Source organism: Hyperolius riggenbachi, chromosome 7 (assembly GCF_040937935.1).
Source record: "Hyperolius riggenbachi isolate aHypRig1 chromosome 7, aHypRig1.pri, whole genome shotgun sequence".
NCBI classification, from domain to species: Eukaryota; Metazoa; Chordata; class Amphibia; order Anura; family Hyperoliidae; genus Hyperolius; species Hyperolius riggenbachi.
Genome location: NC_090652.1, coordinates 20,815,551 through 20,834,965, shown reverse-complemented (window position 1 = coordinate 20,834,965; position 19,415 = coordinate 20,815,551). Strand labels below are relative to the sequence as shown.

The 19,415-nt window shown below is 45.8% G+C and overlaps 1 protein-coding gene across 2 annotated transcripts in view; it reads left to right on the top strand.

Moving 5' to 3' along the window:
* Positions 1–17,111, top strand: part of LOC137524122 (uncharacterized) — an 88,375-nt gene extending 71,264 nt beyond the window's left edge. The window contains exons 16-17 of one of the 2 annotated variants that reach the window (XR_011022635.1): positions 3,046–3,359; positions 13,115–13,194. Coding sequence is in view for 1 of the 2 variants with exons in the window: in XM_068243657.1 (XP_068099758.1) it covers positions 13,115–13,873; positions 16,962–17,044 (842 nt within the window). In the remaining variant the exon portion in view is untranslated. Of the gene's footprint in view, positions 1–3,045; positions 3,360–13,114; positions 13,874–16,961 lie in introns of those variants that run through there. The other variant, XM_068243657.1, reaches the window with a different exon arrangement.
* Positions 17,112–19,415: the final 2,304 nt, after the last annotated feature.

The following is a 19,415-nucleotide window of genomic DNA, read 5'->3' as shown; positions in this document are numbered from 1 at the left end:
GCATATGGGGAAGCTGACACACATACCCTGCATGGCACATGTCATGAATCTAGTGGTTCAAAGATTTGTGGCAAAGTACCCTGGCTTAGCGGATGTCCTGAAGCAGGCCAGGAAGTTCTGTGGGCATTTGAGGCGCTCTTACACAGCCATGGCACGATTTGCAGAAATTCAGCGTAAAAACAACATGCCGGTGAGACGCCTCATTTGCGATAGCCCCACTCGCTGGAACTCGACCCTGCTCATGTTCTCCCGCCTGCTAGAACAGAAGAAAGCCGTCACCCAGTACCTCTACAACTGGAGTAGAACGAAACAGTCTGGGAAGATGGGGATGTTCTGGCCCGACAACTGGACACTGATGAAAAATGCATGCAGGCTCATGCGGCCGTTTGAGGAGGTGACCAACCTGGTGAGCCGCAGTGAGGGCACCATCAGCGACTTAATTCCCTACGCGTACTTCTTGGAGCGTGCTGTGCGTAGAGTGGCGGATGAAGCTGCGAATGAGCGTGACCAGGAACCGTTACGGCAGGAACAGGCATGGGACCAATTTTCATCAGACCCAGCTGTTTCCTCAACACCTGCGGCAGCACAGAGGGGGGAGGAGGAGGAAGAAGAGAGGTCGTGTGCAGAAGACGAGTCAGACTCAGAGGATGATGAGCAAGGTGTTTCTTTGGGGGAGGAGGAGGAGGAGGAGGAGGGGACAGTGGCAGGAGAACAACCGCAGCAGGCGTCGCAGGGGGCTTGTGCTGCTCAACCTTCCCGTGGTATTGTTCGCGGCTGGGGGGAGGAGGTTGACTTACCTGACGTCACTGAGGAAGAGCAAGAGGAGATGGAGGGTACTGGATCCGACTTTGTGCAGATGTCGTCTTTTATGCTGTCCTGCCTGTTGAGGGACCCCCGTATAAAAAATCTCAAGGGGAATGAGCTGTACTGGGTGGCCACACTACTAGACCCTCGGTACAGGCACAAAGTGGCGGACCTGTTACCAACTCACCGGAAGGTGGAAAGGATGCAGCACATGCAGAACCAGCTGTCAACTATGCTTTACAATGCCTTTAAGGGTGATGTGACAGCACAACGCCAGCAAGGTACCACTGCCACTAATCCTCCTCCCGTGTCCACGCAGTCAAAGACAGGACGCTCCAGCGATCTCATGGTGATGTCGGACATGCGGACGTTCTTTAGTCCAACGCCTCGCCGTAGCCCTTCCGGATCCACCCTCCACCAACGCCTCGACCGGCAGGTAGCCGACTACCTGGCCTTAAGTGTGGATGTAGACACTGCTGTGAACAGCGATGAGGAACCCTTGAACTACTGGGTGCGCAGGCTTGACCTGTGGCCAGAGCTGTCCCAATTTGCCATCCAACTTCTCTCCTGCCCTGCCGCAAGCGTCCTCTCAGAAAGGACCTTCAGCGCAGCTGGAGGCATTGTCACAGAGAAGAGAAGTCGCCTAAGTCACAAAAGTGTTAAGTACCTCACCTTTATCAAAATGAATGAGGCATGGATCCCGGAGGGCTGCTGCCCGCCCCAAGACTAAGTCAGTCCCCGCACACACAGCATCTCTGCCTGCACGCCGTGTGACTGGCTGCCTGGCCTGCCCTAAAAAGACTAAGTCGCTCCCAGTCCCTCCACACAGCATGTCTGCCTGCAGGCCGCTTCACTACCTTCTCCGCCACCACCAACAGGGTCCGGGACTCCAGGCGGATTGCTGAATTTTTTAGGCCGCTGCTAGCAGCGGCCGCTGTAATAATTTTTATGGTGCGTGTACATGACTGCCTAATTTTTCTGGCTGCACTGAGGGCAGCTGCAACAACAAAAGAAAAGGCATGTACATGCGCCCATTCCCCTTCGTGATCATTACCTTGCCGTGGTGAAGGGGCTTGCGTATCACAATGAAGCAATGACCGGCGCCTAGACGAGTGTCTCGGGGGGCACACAAAAGATAATAAGGTCGTTGCTTCATTGTGGTCAGACCAAATTTGATCAGCTGGACAGTCACTGTTCTGTCATTCAGCTACATCAGCCAGGCCGACCATATGGGCTGTAAAGCCACCAAAACCTGCACTCTCGCCATGGTGCGCACCAGTCCAGCACGGCCGTCACTAGTACAAACAGCTGTTTGCGGTGCGTTACACGGTGAGTTTGGTGTGTCAGTGTGAAGCAGTACCTTAATTACACTCCCTGTTTGATGTATACACATGCAAGATGTTTTAAAGCACTTTAGGCCTGTCATTTAGCATTCAATGTGATTTCTGCCCTTAAAACGCTGCTTTGCGTCAAATCCAGATTTTTCCCGGGGACTTTTGGCGTGTATCCCACTCCGCCATGCCCCCCTCCAGGTGTTAGACCCCTTGAAACAACCCGGTTCGCGAACCTAAAATCGGAGGTTCGGCCCAACTCTAATGGCTACAAATGCTCCCTTTTACTCTCTCATCATCATATGAAGGTCATCTTGCTGTGACAGGCAGCTCATATTAGGCCTTATTTACTAAGGACACCAATGCATTTCTTTAGTTTACGGATATCTGATCGGTTCGATCGAATCTGGCTCAGATGGATGCCGCAATAAGTCTGATGGTAGCGGCACTCAATTTTAAAACTATCGATATACCCTGGGCCAATCCCCCCCCCCCCACCCCCCACAAAAATGTGCACTCCTTCTCCCCAAACCTTTGATGTATGTTTCAGGCTCACCAGTCTACTAGTGCTCCTCCTCCTGTGTCCTGTGTCTCTCTAAGGCCACCAGGACAGCTGTACCAGTTGACCCAGCTGCATGTACTGGCAGCCATGAAAAGAAACTCAAGACACAGGAGGAGGTGCACCAGTGAGCAGGTGAGCCTACAAATACTCTGCACAGACTGGGGGCTACACATAGACACATACAAACATCTTTAGTTCTAGTTTAAAATGTAAAGGGCTGAAAAAATGATCCCACATCATGTCCACCCGGAGTTCCCATCGCAAACGCCATAAGCTGCTGTGACTCCTATAGCAACAGAGATAAGACACAAAACAAATAAAAACCTTTCTTTACACCCCTGTTTAAAGTGTACCCGAGGTGAACCTATCTGAGAGTCAAAAAGTGTCTACTTACCTAAAAAGAAGAAAGGAAGCCTGTGGATTCTGTAGAAGAAGAGCTTGTTGGATCTCAGATCCGGGCCATGGTATTCTTCAGTAAGAAAGAGGCTCTCATGCATGAGCGGCTCCGTGCTGCTGCGTAGGTGCAGCCATGGTTGTATGGCTTCAGCGTGGCCACACTCGTACAAGAAGAGAATCTTCCAGAGGGTCCCAGTGAGTGTCAGTAGAGGCAAGGTCAGTAGAGGCAAGAAGGACAGTGGAAGCCTCAGGAGGATCCCTCTTAGGTAAGTATGTGATTTTTGACCTGAGGTACACCTCGGATTCACTATATGGTTCTTATTCACAATCTGTCCTTTAATGTAATCCATTAGGTCTCTTTGCAAAGTCTTGATTGCTCATCACCCATTTGTTTACATCCAATGTCAGTTTCGGCCTGCCACCATTTCCCCATGGTTGTTAACAATGCACAAATGAGCAAAAATGAGCTGACATGTATATAAGAAATCACAAAGGAACTTAAAGTATACCTGTATGGAAAAAAGTAAGTACACATTAAAGTGATCCTTAAAGGGACACTTAAGTCAAACAAAAAAAATGAGTTTTACTCACCTAGGGCTTCCAATAGCCCCCTGCAGCTGTCCGGTGCCCTCGCCGTCTCCCTCCGATCCTCCTGGCCCCACCAGCAGCCACTTCCTGTTTCGGTGACAGGAGCTGACAGGCTGGGGGCGCGAGTGAATCTTCGCGTTCCCAGACAAATTAGCACCCTCTATGCTGCTATATGGTATATGATATATGCTATAGCAGCATAGATGGCGCTATTGTGGCCAGGAACGTGAAGAATCACTCGCGTCCCCAGCCTGTCAGCTCCCGTCACCGAAACAGGAAGTGGCTGCTGGTGGGGCCAGGAGGATCGGAGGGAGATGGCGAGGACACCGGACAGCTGCAGGGGGCTATTGGAAGCCCCGGGTGAGTAAAACTCATTTTTTTTGTTTGACTTAAGTGTCCCTTTAAGTCTCTAAAAAAAAAAAGAGATTTACTCACCTGGGGCTTCCCTCAGCCCCCTGCAGCCGATCGGTGCCCTCGCAGCCCCGCTCAGATGCTCCTGCACCCGCCGGCGAACACTTCTGGTTTGGCCGACAGGCATGGGGAACGCGAGTGATTCTCCGCGTTCCCAGCCATAATATCGCCCCCTATGCTGCTATTGCGGCCAAGAGGGCCATGTGACACATCAAACTTATTGGGAATTTCACAAGAAAAACAATGGTTTCTCGCCACCAGCCCAATCCAACATTGGCAGCCTGGAGCAGAAGCTGACATTAATTTTTACATCTGTCTGCCTGCGCAGTAACGTCACTCCTTTTGGGCTCCCGGTGAAAAAGTTGAGCCCAATGGTTCCACTCTACTGGGTAGGCACAGATGCTTTGCATCTGTGCAATAGAGAGGTCAACCGGTCGTGCTTGGCGATTTCCATCGGAGCCTGACCGGAGAACCGCTACTGCACATGTACAAGGAGATCTTTGGGGTGTCCCAGTGCTAGATCCCCTCTGCTGCAGAGGATGGTGAAGCCTCTTTAGGACCCTCCCGAGGTAAGTATCCCACAGGGGCACTTTTTCCCCCCCTACAGGTACCAGTGCCAGATTTACCATAAGGCATGTGCCTACAGGCACCTGATGATGGAAAGGCGGCTCACTCCCCTCCTATAGTGCCTCCCTCCTTTCCTATGCATAGACCCAAGCAGAGTGTAAATGAGAGGTTACTTACCCAGCTCTCAGCATTCCACTGACGAGATCCCCCTTCAGTTGTTGGCATCACTAGCTACTTAAAGTGAGCCTTAAGCCAGAAAAAAAAAAGAGTTTTACTCATCCGGGGCTTCTACCAGCCCCCTGCAGCAGTCCTGTGCCCTCACAGCCACTCACTAATCCTCTGGTCCCCCGCTGTCAGCTAGTTTCGTTTTTGCCAACAGGCCCATCAGGACTGGCGCCGCGTAGCTTTTTCCGCATTCCCGACTGTAATTAGCGTAGCGCTATTGCGGGCTGCAACGCATACAAAATACGCGTTGCCGCATATCTATGCGTTCGTAATACGGCAACGCGTATTTTTGTACACGCAATAGCGCTAATTACAGTCGGGAATGCGGAAAAAGCTACGCGTGGCCAGTCCTGACGGGCCTGTCGGCAAAAACGAAACTAGCTGGCAGCGGGGGACCAGAGGATTAGTGAGTGGCTGTGAGGGCACAGGACTGCTGCAGGGGGCTGGTAGAAGCCCCAGATGAGTAAAACTCATGTTTTTTTTCTGGCTTAAGTGTCCCTTTAATACTGAGGGTACCTCTGTGTAATGAATAGCGGAGATACCGCCGCACGGGCAACCGGCGGGGCGGCTATCTCCGCGTTCCAGCCGGCGGCCTCTTCCGCGCAGCAACATGTCACTGGTTCACCTGGTCCTTCTAGTGCACACAGATGGAGAGCTATGCGCGCGCCAGGCGACAGGACCTTTATGCCAGCAGAAGGGGAATCAGCTGATCAGGCCGATCAGCTGATCCCAGCTGGACTCCGGATTGGCTGAGTGGCTGGGGCGGCGCTGCGGAGCGCTGCAAGTATATATAGGACTTGCTTGTCAGTTGCAGGTTGTCTGCCGTTGCGAATACTCACGTGTGAGTCAGATCTTACAGTGTGTTAGAACCAGCTGGAGCTGGGAATTCACACTTAGTCAGATTCCGCTTTAGCCTCTATTGTATTATTGCTGTGTTACTACTGTTATACTCTAGACTAGTTCCCAGGTGCTGAGACCAAGGACCTCACACCTAAGACTAGGATATTGCTGTGTTACTACTGTTATACTCTAGACTAGTTCCCAGGTGTTGAGACCAAGGACCTCACACCTAAGACTAGGATATTGCTGTGTTGCTACTGTTATACTCTAGAATAGTTCCCAGGTGTTGAGACCAAGGACCTCACACCTAAGACTAGGATATTGCTGTGTTACTACTGTTATACTCTAGACTAGTTCCCAGGTGTTAAGACCAAGGACCTCACACCTAAGACTAGGATATTGCTGTGTTACTACTGTTATACTCTAGACTAGTTCCCAGGTGTTGAGACCACGGACCTCACACCTCAGACTAGGATTGTGCTATACTATTACCTGTTATGATCTCTGCCTTTCCTGACCACTCTCCTGCTTACTGATTCGGTACCTTGCCTATCTGTCTACCCGTTGCCAACCTTGCCTGTACCCGGATACCGTATCAGTCTTCTGTCTCTGTACTTTATCTACTCGTGTGTTGCCGACCTGGCCTGTCTGACCCTTCTGGCTGTCACTCATCCCTTGGGTGAGCAGCCTCACTGTACTCCTTGCGACACCAGCTCTCTAGGTGTCCATTAGCTGTAAAGGCTACCTGCTCCACAGGAAGACCTCCCTACAGTCCAGTCAGTGGACTCTACCCCATAGGAGTCCACGGGCTGCAGTACAGTCTGATTCCCAGCCCATCAGGGAATCCTTGGCTGCAGTACAGTCTGATTCCCAATCCTTCAGGGAATCCCTGGCTGCAGTACAGTCTTCATCTCTTCCTCTTAAAGAGGTTAGTTTCTACACAGTCAGAGGCTACCTGCACCTTAGGGGTCCACTGGCTGCAGTGCAGTCCAATTCCCTGCTCTTCAGGGAATCCTTGGCTGCAGTAATGTCCTGAGGGGGCTGAGCTGAGGGGGCTGTCAGCTCTGTGTGGGGCTGAGGGGGCTGTCAGCTCTGTGTGGGGCTGAGGGGGATGTCAGCTCTGTGTGGGGCTGAGGAGGCTGTCAGCTCTGTGTGGGGCTGAGGGGGCTGTCAGCTCTGTGTGGGGCTGAGGGGGCTGTCAGCTCTGTGTGGGGCTGAGGGGGCTGTCAGCTCTGTGTGGGGCTGTGGGAACTGTCAGCTCTGTGTGGGGCTGAGGGGGCTGTCAGCTCTGTGTGAGGCTGAGGGGGCTGTCAGCTCTGTGTGGGGCTGGAGGGGGCTGCCTGCTCTGTGTGGGGCTGAGGAGGCTGCCCGCGGTGTCCTGCGGAGGAGGAGAGGATCGGGTGGTATTGCGTAGTTATAGTATCGGCTTAGTCCCGTGCATACACCAGCGTGTGCTCCGTATTCATTGGTTACTGCAGGAACCTTCCTTCAATAGGAATCAGGTTGATTCCTATTGGAGGAAGGCTCCTGCAGTAACCAATGAGCGAGGCTTTCTAACTATCCCAGCGCTACCCGGGGCTGAACACGGAGCACACGCTGGTGTATGCTAGGGACTACGCCGATACTATAACTACGCAATACCACCCGATCCTCTCCCCCTCCGCAGGACACCGCCGCGCGGGCCACAGAAACTGGCCTCACGGGCCACAAATGGCCTGCGGACCGTAGGCTGGGCACAGCTGCTCTAGACTAGTTGCCAGGTGTTGAGACCACGGACCTCACACCTCAGACTAGGATTGTGCTATACTATTACCTGTTATGATCTTTGGCTTTCCTGACCACTCTCCTGCTTACTGATTCGGTACCTTGCCTATCTGTCTACCGGTTGCTAACCTTGAGTGTACCCGGATACCGTATCAGTCTTCTGTCCAGTGGCGTAGCTAAGGAGCTGTGGGCCCCGATGCAAGTTTTACAATGGGGCCCCCCAAACACTCTATACATAACAATTGATATGGCGCATCAAGACCTGCTAAGGACAACTACAGTGTCAGAGGTACAAGAAGGGGATGGGGAGCAGCTTGTTAATGATTACCACTATTCAAAGTATCTATAGAAGTGATTATTATGAGCACAGGACCAATAGAAAGCTAATACTGTGGTTGAGGGAGGGCCCTTCGGGGCCCCTCTAGCCCAAGGGCCCCGATGCGGTCGCAACCTCTGCAACCCCTATTGCTACGCCCCTGCTTCTGTCTCTGTACTTTATCTACTTGTGTGTTGCTGACCTGGCCTGTCTGACCCTTCTGACTATATGTATATATTTAATGGGATACTGTCCTTTTTAAAGTGAAGGGTCAGAAAAACACAGTCCTCTTAAATGGCAATCCACCTTGCCCACATAGACCTTAATAACTTTACGGAAAAGGACTTAAGTACAAAAAGACGAGGAACTAGAGTACTGTAGTATCAAAATTTTGTAGAAAAACTTTATTAACACATGTTGCAAAGACCTTAAAAAATGGGTTTCTTCAATTCCACATCACTGGTTTCCATACAGTAAATGGTACATCAAAATGCATCCAGAGAGCTGAATCTGATGGAACTGATAAGAATTGTATTCTGGCTTGGCTTAGTTGTAACCTTAAATGAGCATTGTGTCTATAAAGGCAACGACACATGTTCGTTTCGGGCTTTTAATATGAAATCTATGCCCTTCATCAGGCCGTAACACATAATTCTGTATTGCTCAGTCAGAAGGTATAAACACCAGAAACAAATGGAAGAGGCATCTGACACACTAGATGCACAGTATGGCTTTCCAAGGCGTAATATACAAAGAACGCTGCTATAATGGGCTTCCATTATAGCAGCGTTCTTTGTATATTACGCCTTGGAAAGCCAGTTCCATCAGATTCAGCTCTCTGGATGTATTTTGATGTACCATTTACTGTATGGAAACCAGTGATGTGGAATTGAAGAAACCCCCTTTTTAATGTTTTTGCAACATGTGTTAATAAAGTTTTTCTACGAAATTTTGATACTACAGTACTCTAGTTCCTCGTCTTTTTGGCCCTTCTGGCTGTCACTCGTCCCTTGGGTGAGCAGCCTCACTGTACTCCTTGCGACACCAGCTCTCTAGGTGTCCATTAGCTGTAAAGGCTACCTGCTCCGCAGGAAGACCTCCCTACAGTCCAGTCAGTGGACTCTACCCCATAGGAGTCCACTGGCTGCAGTACAGTCTGATTCCCAGCCCATCAGGGAATACCTGGCTGCAGTACAGTCTTCATCTCCTGCTCTTAAAAAGGTTAGTTTCTACAGAGTCAGCGGCCACCTGCACCTCAGGGGTCCACTGGCTGCGGTGCAGTCCAATTCCCTGCTCTTCAGGGAATCCTTGGCTGCAGTAGTGTCTGTATCTCCCGCTCCTCGGGAGATAACCGTTCTTACTGTTGCACCAAACACTCACACTACATTAGGTGTCCTGTGTCAAGCTATACTTGTATTATTGGTGATTCTGCAGATCACCATATAATCAGGTATAACATCTGTATTATTGGTGATACTGCAGATCATCAATAATCAGATATACTCTGTGTGCTGACACCATTCGTTGCACTCTGGCTACCTAATACTAAGGGGCACCTGTAGCTACCTATGCCGAACAAGGGAAGTAAGGGGGTTTGTAGGTTCATGAGGTTGTCTAGTCTAGTGTGCCAGGACATCTGTGCCTATAGTTTCCTGTGATGTAAAACCGGGCCTGAAAAGTACACTTTAAAACCCTATAGAGTTGCAGATCTATTAGACAGCAATGCAGCACTGGTACCTGACAACATAGGATTGCTCATGAGATGCTTTGTTCCATGCTTAAAGTGTACCCGAGGTGAAAAATATAAAAAAAACAAATACTTACCTAGGAAGAGGGAAGCCTCTGGATCCTTCACATATCCTCCTCACCCCTACTGTTTCTGTTCTTAGACCCCCGAAACAAGAGCTTATCAGATATATAACATGCCCTTGCTCCTCTTCATGCACAAGTACGGCTGTACTGCGCCTGCATGAGTTAGGCCACGCCTGCGTAATAAGTTGTAACAGCTCGTCCATAAGCAACTCTGCGCTGCAGCGCAAGTGTGGCTATACTCATGTGGTTGCAGCATGGCCACATTCATGCATGAAATGGAACATGTTCGCTATCTTCAAATGGGTCCCAGGGATCGGAGATGGCATCCAGGAGGACATGAGAAGCGTCTGGATGATCCAGAGGCTTTCTAATTAATAGGTAATTACCTATTTTTTCCTCTGCTTACCTCTATTTTTCCTCTAAGGTGCACCTCTGGTTTTCTTTAAAGTTGAGTATCTGAAATCTAACCAAACAAAAGGGAAGGTGAGGGTGTGATGTTAAAGGGTCAATTTGTGCTTTGCCCTCATGGACTTCTATGAACATGGGAAGTTCTTAATGAAAATGTGGGTACAAATAACTTGTCATCTCTTTGATATACAAGGTTAATATAAGCGCACGTGTTTTCCTCTCCGGGAGCATCTATAGAATCCCCCCCCCCCCCCCCCGGCAAATAGAGAGACCACTTATCTTGTCAACAGATGGACTTTATATCATGTAAAATAACAAAAAAATAGTTGAGAAAGGTAGATTTTTGTTGTGGCAGAAGGCAGAGAGGTGCAAAAAACTGTACAGAAATCATCTTAAAGGGTCTTCAAGAAATAGAAGCCAAATGTGAGAAGGTTGTAGCATTAACCCAGACAGATAAGACAGAAATATTTTAGTGATGTGAAACAATAGCCGGGCATAATTTTAAAATAACTATGAAGACTGTTGTGTACAGTATGTCCCATTCAGATATAAGGAAAAAAATAAATACGTCATACAAGATGGTAATGAGCCATGTCAAGGCAGAATATTTCAGCTGCTGCACAGATACGGGCCTAATCCAGTTCAGCTTTTCTCCTAGGTAACACTTCACCAGCAAGCAAGAAAATACTCAGAATAATTTTGGCAGTACTTTTTACCTACTTGTTGGTCCTTTTTCAATTGCAGAGTGCTAAAAAGTTATTTTAACCGTTTAAGCCTCCTGGACGTAGAAGCTACGTCCAGAAGGCCATGTGCGCTCCCGCGGCCGATTGCGCACGTGCACGCGCACTTCTGGCCATGGATCGTTAGCCCAGGAATCAATCAATCGGGACATGGTGCCCGATGATTGATTCCTCTCCCCTGCAGAAAAAGCAACCGCTTCTTTCGGAAGCCTCGCTTTTTCTGCCACTTGCGTCCCCCTACATCCCTCTAAGCGTACATGTTACGCTTAGAGTGACGTCATGTAAAGAAACTCATGGCTGCCATCTTGTGGCCAAGAAGTAAAACTACATCTACATGTAAAAAATAATAAAAATACACACATATTTACATAAAAAAAATTACTATTTACATCCCACCCTCCCAAAAATACCCGAATAAAATGTTTAATAAAAAAAACAAAAAACATTAAAATAAAAAAAAAACCACAAATATTTACCTAAGGGTCTAAACTTTTTAAATATCAATGTAAAGATAAAATATTTCTATTTTTTTGAATTATAAGCATGTAAATAGTGATGGATGCAAAATGGAAAAAATGCACTTGTATTTCTAAATAAAATATTGTTGCCATACATTGCAATAGGGACATAATTTAAACGATGTAATACCCGGGACTATTAGGCAAATACAATACGTGAGTTTTAATTATGTAGGCATGTATTATTTTGAAACTATAACGGCCGAAAACTGAGAAATAATGAATTTTTTCAGTTTTTTTTCTTATTCTTCCTGTTAAAATGCAATTACAGTAAAGTTGCTCTTAGCAAAATGTACCACCCAAAGAAAGCCTAATTGGTGGCGGAAAAAACAAGATATAGATCAGTTCATTGTGATAAGTAGTGATAAAGTTATAGGCTAATGAATGGGAGGTGAACATTGCTCGGATGCATATGTAACGATTGCTGAATTATTTCCGTGGTTAGCGCACAAGATGTGTTATGCACCTGTAGAGGGAAATTCCCACCGGCAGATGGAGCTGTGGAGTGCAGAGGAACACAGCCTCTGCCCTGCCACAGTTGCCAGAAAGGAATTGCACGAGTCGAAGCAATGCAGGGCAAGATAGCCCTTAAAAAGAGAGAGCACAGAAACAGAATGTATGTGTGTCCACCAATCTAGTCGCCACCCAGCGATGGTGAACACACAACAGCGGAAATAAAGTGGGAACGCAGTCGCAGGAGTGGCGATTGCCAATAGTGACACAAGACCGAATCAGACAGAGCACATGTGTAGCAAGAAAGACATAGCAAATAACAATGATCAGAACATCAAAGAAAATAACAAACGCTAGCTAAACTCGAACTCCGCACTCATTCGCAACAGCGAACGCGTTAAAGACACAATCACCGCGCGTTCAGCACCCAGTGATAAGCGTGCCACCCTAACTAACCAATGTAACACAAACACGAAAATAGAGAACGCGAACGCTTGCTAAACAGTTTCCACACCGAGCCTACAGCAAGCGTTCATACCAGACAAGACAGAGAGAAGGAGTAGCCAGCAGCAACCGCAGCTCTGGCCTACACTCCCAGACAGAGTACAGAAGGAACCACCGCCACTACCGCTAGGGCGAATGCGATCCAGACAGACAGAGGGGGCTACCAGTAGCAACCGCTGCTCTGGTTAGCACCCCTAAGGCAGAATACAGAAGGAACCACCGCCACTACCGCTAGGGGGAATACGATCGCAACAGACAGAACGATTTCCTGTCGACCGCCGCTGGTGACAAGACAATCGCAACAGATAGACAGTAGAAGGCAAACAGATAATACAACCTGACTACGCTAGAAGGAATGCCTAGTGCACTCCCAAAGAGTTACTCTAAGATAATCTTAACAAACGATTAGCAAAGGCTGAGACTCCAGGTAAGTCAGCAGGAACAAACCATCATGACCAGCAAGGAATTCTGGGAAGAAATGTTTTTTATACTGCATGCCATCAGAGGAAGCAGCTAAGCAATTTGCATGACAAGTGGATGCAAATTGCTCCCCAGAACAGCAACTCTGCAGCTTGCAGAGTGGAGACAGGTCTCTTTTCCAGGGACCTGCCGCACTCAGATTTACAAAATGGTCAAACAGCTGTCTGCCTGTGTAGACAGCAGAGCCAATCATTACAGCATAAAGTGAAAATGACTGAAGGCAGGAGTGGTTAAACAAAAGGTGAAAAATGATCTCCCAGGGGATAACTTTGGAGAAAAAAGTGAATTGCATATGGGCGATAGTGTTTATAATGCACACCTATGCACACTGTAGGTAACTTGCCCACAGTTTTTCAGATAACTTTCATTGATATGTGGTTGTGTTGTTATTTCAGCATCAGAGCAGCATCCTCCAGCTGTACAGAATGAGTATTATGCGATGAATTGCCAAGATTTGCCAGTTATTCAGGCCCCAGAATCTCACCATTATCGTCCACAAGATATACATAATGTGATGGGTCATCAGCATCCTTCTGATACAGCACCAGAGCATTTCCATCTACCTTCTCAAGAGGTGAATAACATGGTAGATCTCCAACAACATTGTACCAATGTTCCAGCACCTGAGTTTCACCATTTATCTCCACAAGTGGTGGTTAACCTGGAAGATCTCCAACAACATCATCCCAGTGTTCCAGCACCAGAGTTTCACCATCCATCTCCACAAGTGGTGGTTAACCTGGAAGATCTCCAACAACATCGTCCTAGTGTTCCAGCACCAGAGTTTCACCATCCATCTCCACAAGTGGTGGTTAACCTGGAAGATCTCCAACAACATCGTCCTAGTGTTCCAGCACCAGAGTTTCACCATCCATCTCCACAAGTGGGATTTAACCTGGAAGATGTCCAACTTCATAATTCCAGTGTCCCAGCACCAGAGTTTCCCCATCTGCATCCACATGGTATACAACCTCATTATGAAGTTCCAGAACCACAGCTTCACCACCCCACTCCCCAATATATCCCTAATTGCATGAATCATCAACAGCACCCAACACAAGAGACTCTCCATTTGTTACAACAATATATTATGGAGCAGCACCCACATCACTTCAATAATCCAGCAGAGGAGTCTCCTCATTCCTCTCCACAAGGTATGTACATTATAGTGGCAGTGCAGCATTATGCTATATATTCTGGTGTAGATGATAAGACTGGAGAGTATGGTAAGGGTTGTGATGAGGTTGTGATGAGGGATTGTCCATATATTCTGCTTAGCCCATATTAATAAAGCTATACGGGTCTGGACTTTTCCCTGATTTTAGTTGATCCAGAAATGTTTTTATTTCTTTGTCAAAGGTCCCTTAAGTTCCATAACTACTGTATCTATCCTACATATTGATTGTTGGGACATTTGACTTAAATACTGTATTAGTTTATTTTTGTTGCTGGAAAAATTAGCTTGTTCTGAACTGGTAGTTTTGAGGCCATAGAGCTACCTATAGCATTTCTTAAATTGTGGTACTTACAGTAGTGGAACTCTGGATGACGCAGACAGTTAGTAAACCACTATATGATACAAGTACTAAATGGACGACTACAGGGTTGGACAAAAAAATGGAAACACCTCATTTTTTGACATCATAATCTTTGAACATGTTTTAAGCAATCAAAACTTGACATAATATGCTGCAAATACTTGTCAAGCATTGCATAAAAACCAATACTTATTCAACCATTGAAGGAGACAGATATTTTGTAGACCAGAGCATGATGCAGATACTTAGTGGAGACTAAAGTGAAGGTAGATCCGCAAAATGTCAAATGGAAATATCTTGGTCTTTATTAAATCCAGCAAAAGTCAAAACATAAAAACTCTAAACACCATCATGCTGACATGTTTTTCGGACAAGAATTGTCCTTATGCTGTCTAGCATAGGTGTGGTCCTTAAATGGTAAGTAACCACACCCCATGATAGAAAGCTCATGGTTCCACCCACAAAAGAGGGAGTGAACCTAAAAAGAGAACAGGCTTATAGATAAAATCAACATATGGAAATCGCATATGAAAATAGAAATCAGTAAATTACGCAGCAGTACATACAAGAATAGCAGCAAAATAGGTAGACTGTAGTGTATTATATACAAGAAGAGAAAAGAAGAAAAACAAAGGGACACAATGACACAAAAAAAGGCACTGAAAATACAAAGAAAGGATATTGTACCAATGGCATACTATTTAACCTTATTTAGGCCCCATCTGGCATTAAGGCCAGTGGTAGGTTGTGTCCCCAATTGAAAGATCTAATAGGCCTCACGGGTGAGAAGACATTTGTACATGTCTCCTACCCTTGTAGGCCTAAGGACGCGCTCAATACCTTGAAATGAAAATGCAGACATGTCCATGCATGAGTATAGCAGAAGTGCTTGGACACATTAGAGATCTCTTTAGTAAACCAACCTGCTCCTCTCTAATGTTCTCCTATACGTTGCCTAAGTTTACGAGTGGTGGGTCCAACATACTGCAGACAGAGCATGAAATTAACTAGACAAAAAAACTTAGTGGGACAATTAAGGTACTGTTTAAAAACTGAGATGATATGTCATGTGAGGTGATATGTCATGTCTGCCGATGTACAGCTCAATACTTACAAGTTGGAAAACCACATCTATAGGATCCTATAGAAGAAAGCCAAAATGGCTGATATACACGTGTAGAAAACAGGCTAGGAGACAGGAGGCTACCCAAAGTGGGAGCCTTCCTGGTGGGAAATGTAACCCCTTGTTTAAGAAGTTTACTGTCAAGATGTTCATCTGTCTGTAAAATGGGTAAAAACCACTTAACAATTTGAACTATATGACCATATTCCTGGCTATATGGTATGACAAAAGTCACAAGACAAAAGTCACAACTGTATGCTGCAGATATTTAGTGACCACTGTGTGATGCAGCGGATACTCGGTGGACCAATGTGTAATGCAGGCAGTTATTGAACCACTTCATAGAGCAGATTCTTATTGGACAAATGTGTGAAGTGCATACTTCCTGGCCAAGTGCATGCAATACTACAGGACAACCGAGGTGACATGTGACATGATGACATAGACATATGTATGTACAGTGCCAAGCACACAAATAACTAGGCCGTGTTCCATTTTTTTCTTTCTCTGCCTGAAAGAGTTAAACATCACTTATGCAAGTGCCTGGGTCAGGACTGGGTCGGACTGGGTCAGACTATAGCATAACTATCACTGATAAGTAATTACAGCCATAAAATACTTTCCTTTCAGTAAATGGCTTCTGAGAGCAGGAAAGAGTTAAAAGGGGTCAATAATTCATAGATTTGAGCTCTGGTATATTTCAGTGAAGGTGTCACTGAGAAGAGACAATGAAACAGTAAAAACTTAAGGGTCATTGGAGAACTGGGGGGGGGGGGGGGGGGGGGCAACCTGGTGTATACCAAGCTTCCAGATGTAGGTAGGGCAGGTTTTGTGCACAGATTTATAGGCCAGGCATAGAATCCTGACTTGGATAGAGAGACGAAAGGAGTCTTGCAGCTGCGTTCATAACTGATTGAAGGGGGGCAATGTGTTTCAAGGGCAGGCCAGACAGAAGGGAGTTGTAGTAATCAAAGCAGGAGATGGTGATAGCATGGATGAGCAGCTTGGTAGTGTCCGGGGTCAAGAAGGGGCAGATCTTGTAGATATTACTGAGGTGGAAATTGCAGACTCTGGTGAGGTTTTGGATGTGGGGGATGAAAGAGAGGGCAGACTCCAGGGTGACGCCCAGACAACGGGCCTGGGAGGTAAGGAGAATGGTTGTGTTGTTGATTGTGAGGTGGAAGTTTGGGAGGGGTTCAACAGCATGGGGTGGAAAGCTCAGGAGCTCAGATTTGTCTAGGTTAAGATTCAGGAACCTAGCTGACATTCAGGAGGAAAGAGTTGAAAGACAAGAGGAGATCTTGTCCATGGTGGTAGAGGAGAGATCAGGGGTATGGAGGTAAATCTGAGTGTGGTTGGCATAAACGTGGTATTTGAAGCCCAGGGAGAAGATGAGTTTGCCAATTGAGGAACTGAATACTGAGAACAGATAGGGCACCCAGAACAGAGCCCTGGGGGACCCCGACGGAGAGGGGTGTTATATTGTTGTTGTTTACTATTTATATGAATGTATGCTGTTTGCAACTCTCTTATCTTGTGTAATTTGTAATTTGTGTTATCTTGTGTAATTTGTTTTTGCAGATCACGAAATGATAGATTGTTCTGAGGCTCCGCAGACTCACTTTGTGGATTCAGCTGATGGTGATTCGATGGATACTTCGTAATCATTCTCGTGAAAATAGCACAAAAAGCCTGGATGTTACGTCATTTAGTAAAACATAGATGCAAAAAGATGGACGGAAGATTTATTCCTGTTTTAAGAGAGGGCAGAACACTTAAGAAGCGATGGTGAAGACTATCGAGTAGCATGTAGATAACACACACCTCCAATGCCTGAAATGGTGTATGAAATCAAGGCATCAACCCTCAAACTATGATTCTTCCATGGTATGGAATGGGTTTTAGAATTACCCAACCTCACTCCATTATGCTTTGGATTCTTGTTACTGATCTCAGCCTTAAGATTAGCTTCTCTCAAGTCTGTCACCAACCAGTAGACACGCCTTCTACAATGCCAGCCAAAATCTATGCAGAATGTTCCAGGCATGTGTGTAAGGTTTTGCAGGAAGTGCATGTATGAATGTAATGTGATGTGGCACACATATGAAGTTCTTGTGGCAGAGGGAAAAACTTCACGAAGGAAACGTTGAGATGTGAATAAGGGAGGGCATTTCAAGCAATGGCTCACTTCCCATATCTTAGACTAAAGTGAAGCCTAGAAAAAGTATGTTTAATAAGACACATTTAAACTGTGAACAGTAGATTAAGAAATACACATTTTACCAAGTCATAATAATAACATAAAGATTTCAGGGAATTAGAAGGCAGACCAAGGGCCTCGGAGATCATGAACTTGGAGGCCCTTGATCATCTACTTTCTAATTCCCCCAAAATAGTTTTTTTGTTATTATTATGACTTGGTAAAATGTGTAATTTTTTGGGTGCTCCAGAAGCACTGCCAATACCACCTTCTTCAGATGTAGGGCAGAGGTAGTTTAGGGAGCAGAATAAGTGGCTGAAAAGTCAGCCAAAGCTAGCCATACACTTAAAGGATACCCGAGGGGACATGTGACATGATGAGATAGGCATGTGTATGTACAGTGCCTAGCACACAAATAACTATCCTGTGTTCCTTTTTTTCTTTCTCTGCCTGAAATAGTTAAATATCAGGTATGTAAGTGGCTGACTCAGTCCTGACAGGAAGTGACTACAGTGTGACCCTTACTCCCCTTTTTACCTCTTTCTTGGTTTTAGAAGCCATTTTCTGCAAGGTAAGTGTTTTCTAGTTGGAATTTCTTATCAGTGAGGGTCACACTGTAGTCACTTCCTGTCTGAGTCAGGACTGAGTCAGTCCCTTACATACCTGATATTTAACTCTTTCAGGCAGAGAAAGAAAAGAAGGAACACCGCATTGTGTGCTAGGCACTGTACATACACATGTCTATATCATCATGTCACATGTCACTTCAGGTATCCTTTAACAATTTTCTTGTTCCATAGGCCTTTAGATTCAATTCGTATATCAAATTGAGACTAAATCAAATACACATTTTGACTGTTTGATAAATGAAAATTTATAAATATCTACCGGGTAGCTGAAAATTAAAATGTTGTTGATCTAGCACTTTATTATTAGGTTATTTTATTTGGCTGCTAAGGGGTTGAAAGGTTGAAAAATTTCAAGCCCTTAAAGTTTTGACTGCCTAAGGTGGATAATAAAGTTTAACTTTTCCCATACAGACAAATTTTGGCCTATTGAACCATTTATGTGTTTCCTGCACTCAAAAATGTTGTCTCAGCCACCCAGGACCTCCTATTAATTATCAGTGAGAGTTACACAGTTCTGATTGTATTCGACTGCAAAGAAACTGTAATTTAGTGTCCTGAATTCTTAACCCTTACAGTGAGAAATAAGAAAGACAACACAGGCTAGGTCTGTATAGGATTGGGACTCTACATACACATGTTTATCTTATCATATTATATGTCACTTCAGGTGCCTTTTTTAAATTGGTTTCCCAAAACCTTATCAAACTGAGCCGGGCGAGTACACAGAGTATGTACTATATTATTTTTTAACCTGATACTATATCATATATTCATCTCTCTCTTTCCCGCCCACCTTCTTATCTTGGAGTCTTACCTTTGGAGCACCTACAGTAAGTTATGGAAGGGCTGAAGCTCCTTATATAGGGTCTGATCCAATTCTCTTTTTCTTCTAAATGTTCTCCCACAAGATTATTTTTCATCTTCTGTTTAAAATAACTTTTCAGCACTCTGCAATTAAAAAAGTACCAAACAGTAGGTGAAAAAGTAATGTTACGATTATTCAGAATATTTTCTCACTTGCTGGTGGCTTAAAATGTATTTTATTGGTAAGATGTGAAAATATCACCTAGGTGAAAACTTGGAGAAATTGGGTCAGGCCCATAGTGTTTTCCTAGTAATGTCGAGTCTCACCTTTGGATCATCCTATAGTAAGATATGGAGGTTCTAAAGCTCCACATAAAGGACAGTATTTTCTCAGTATTGTGG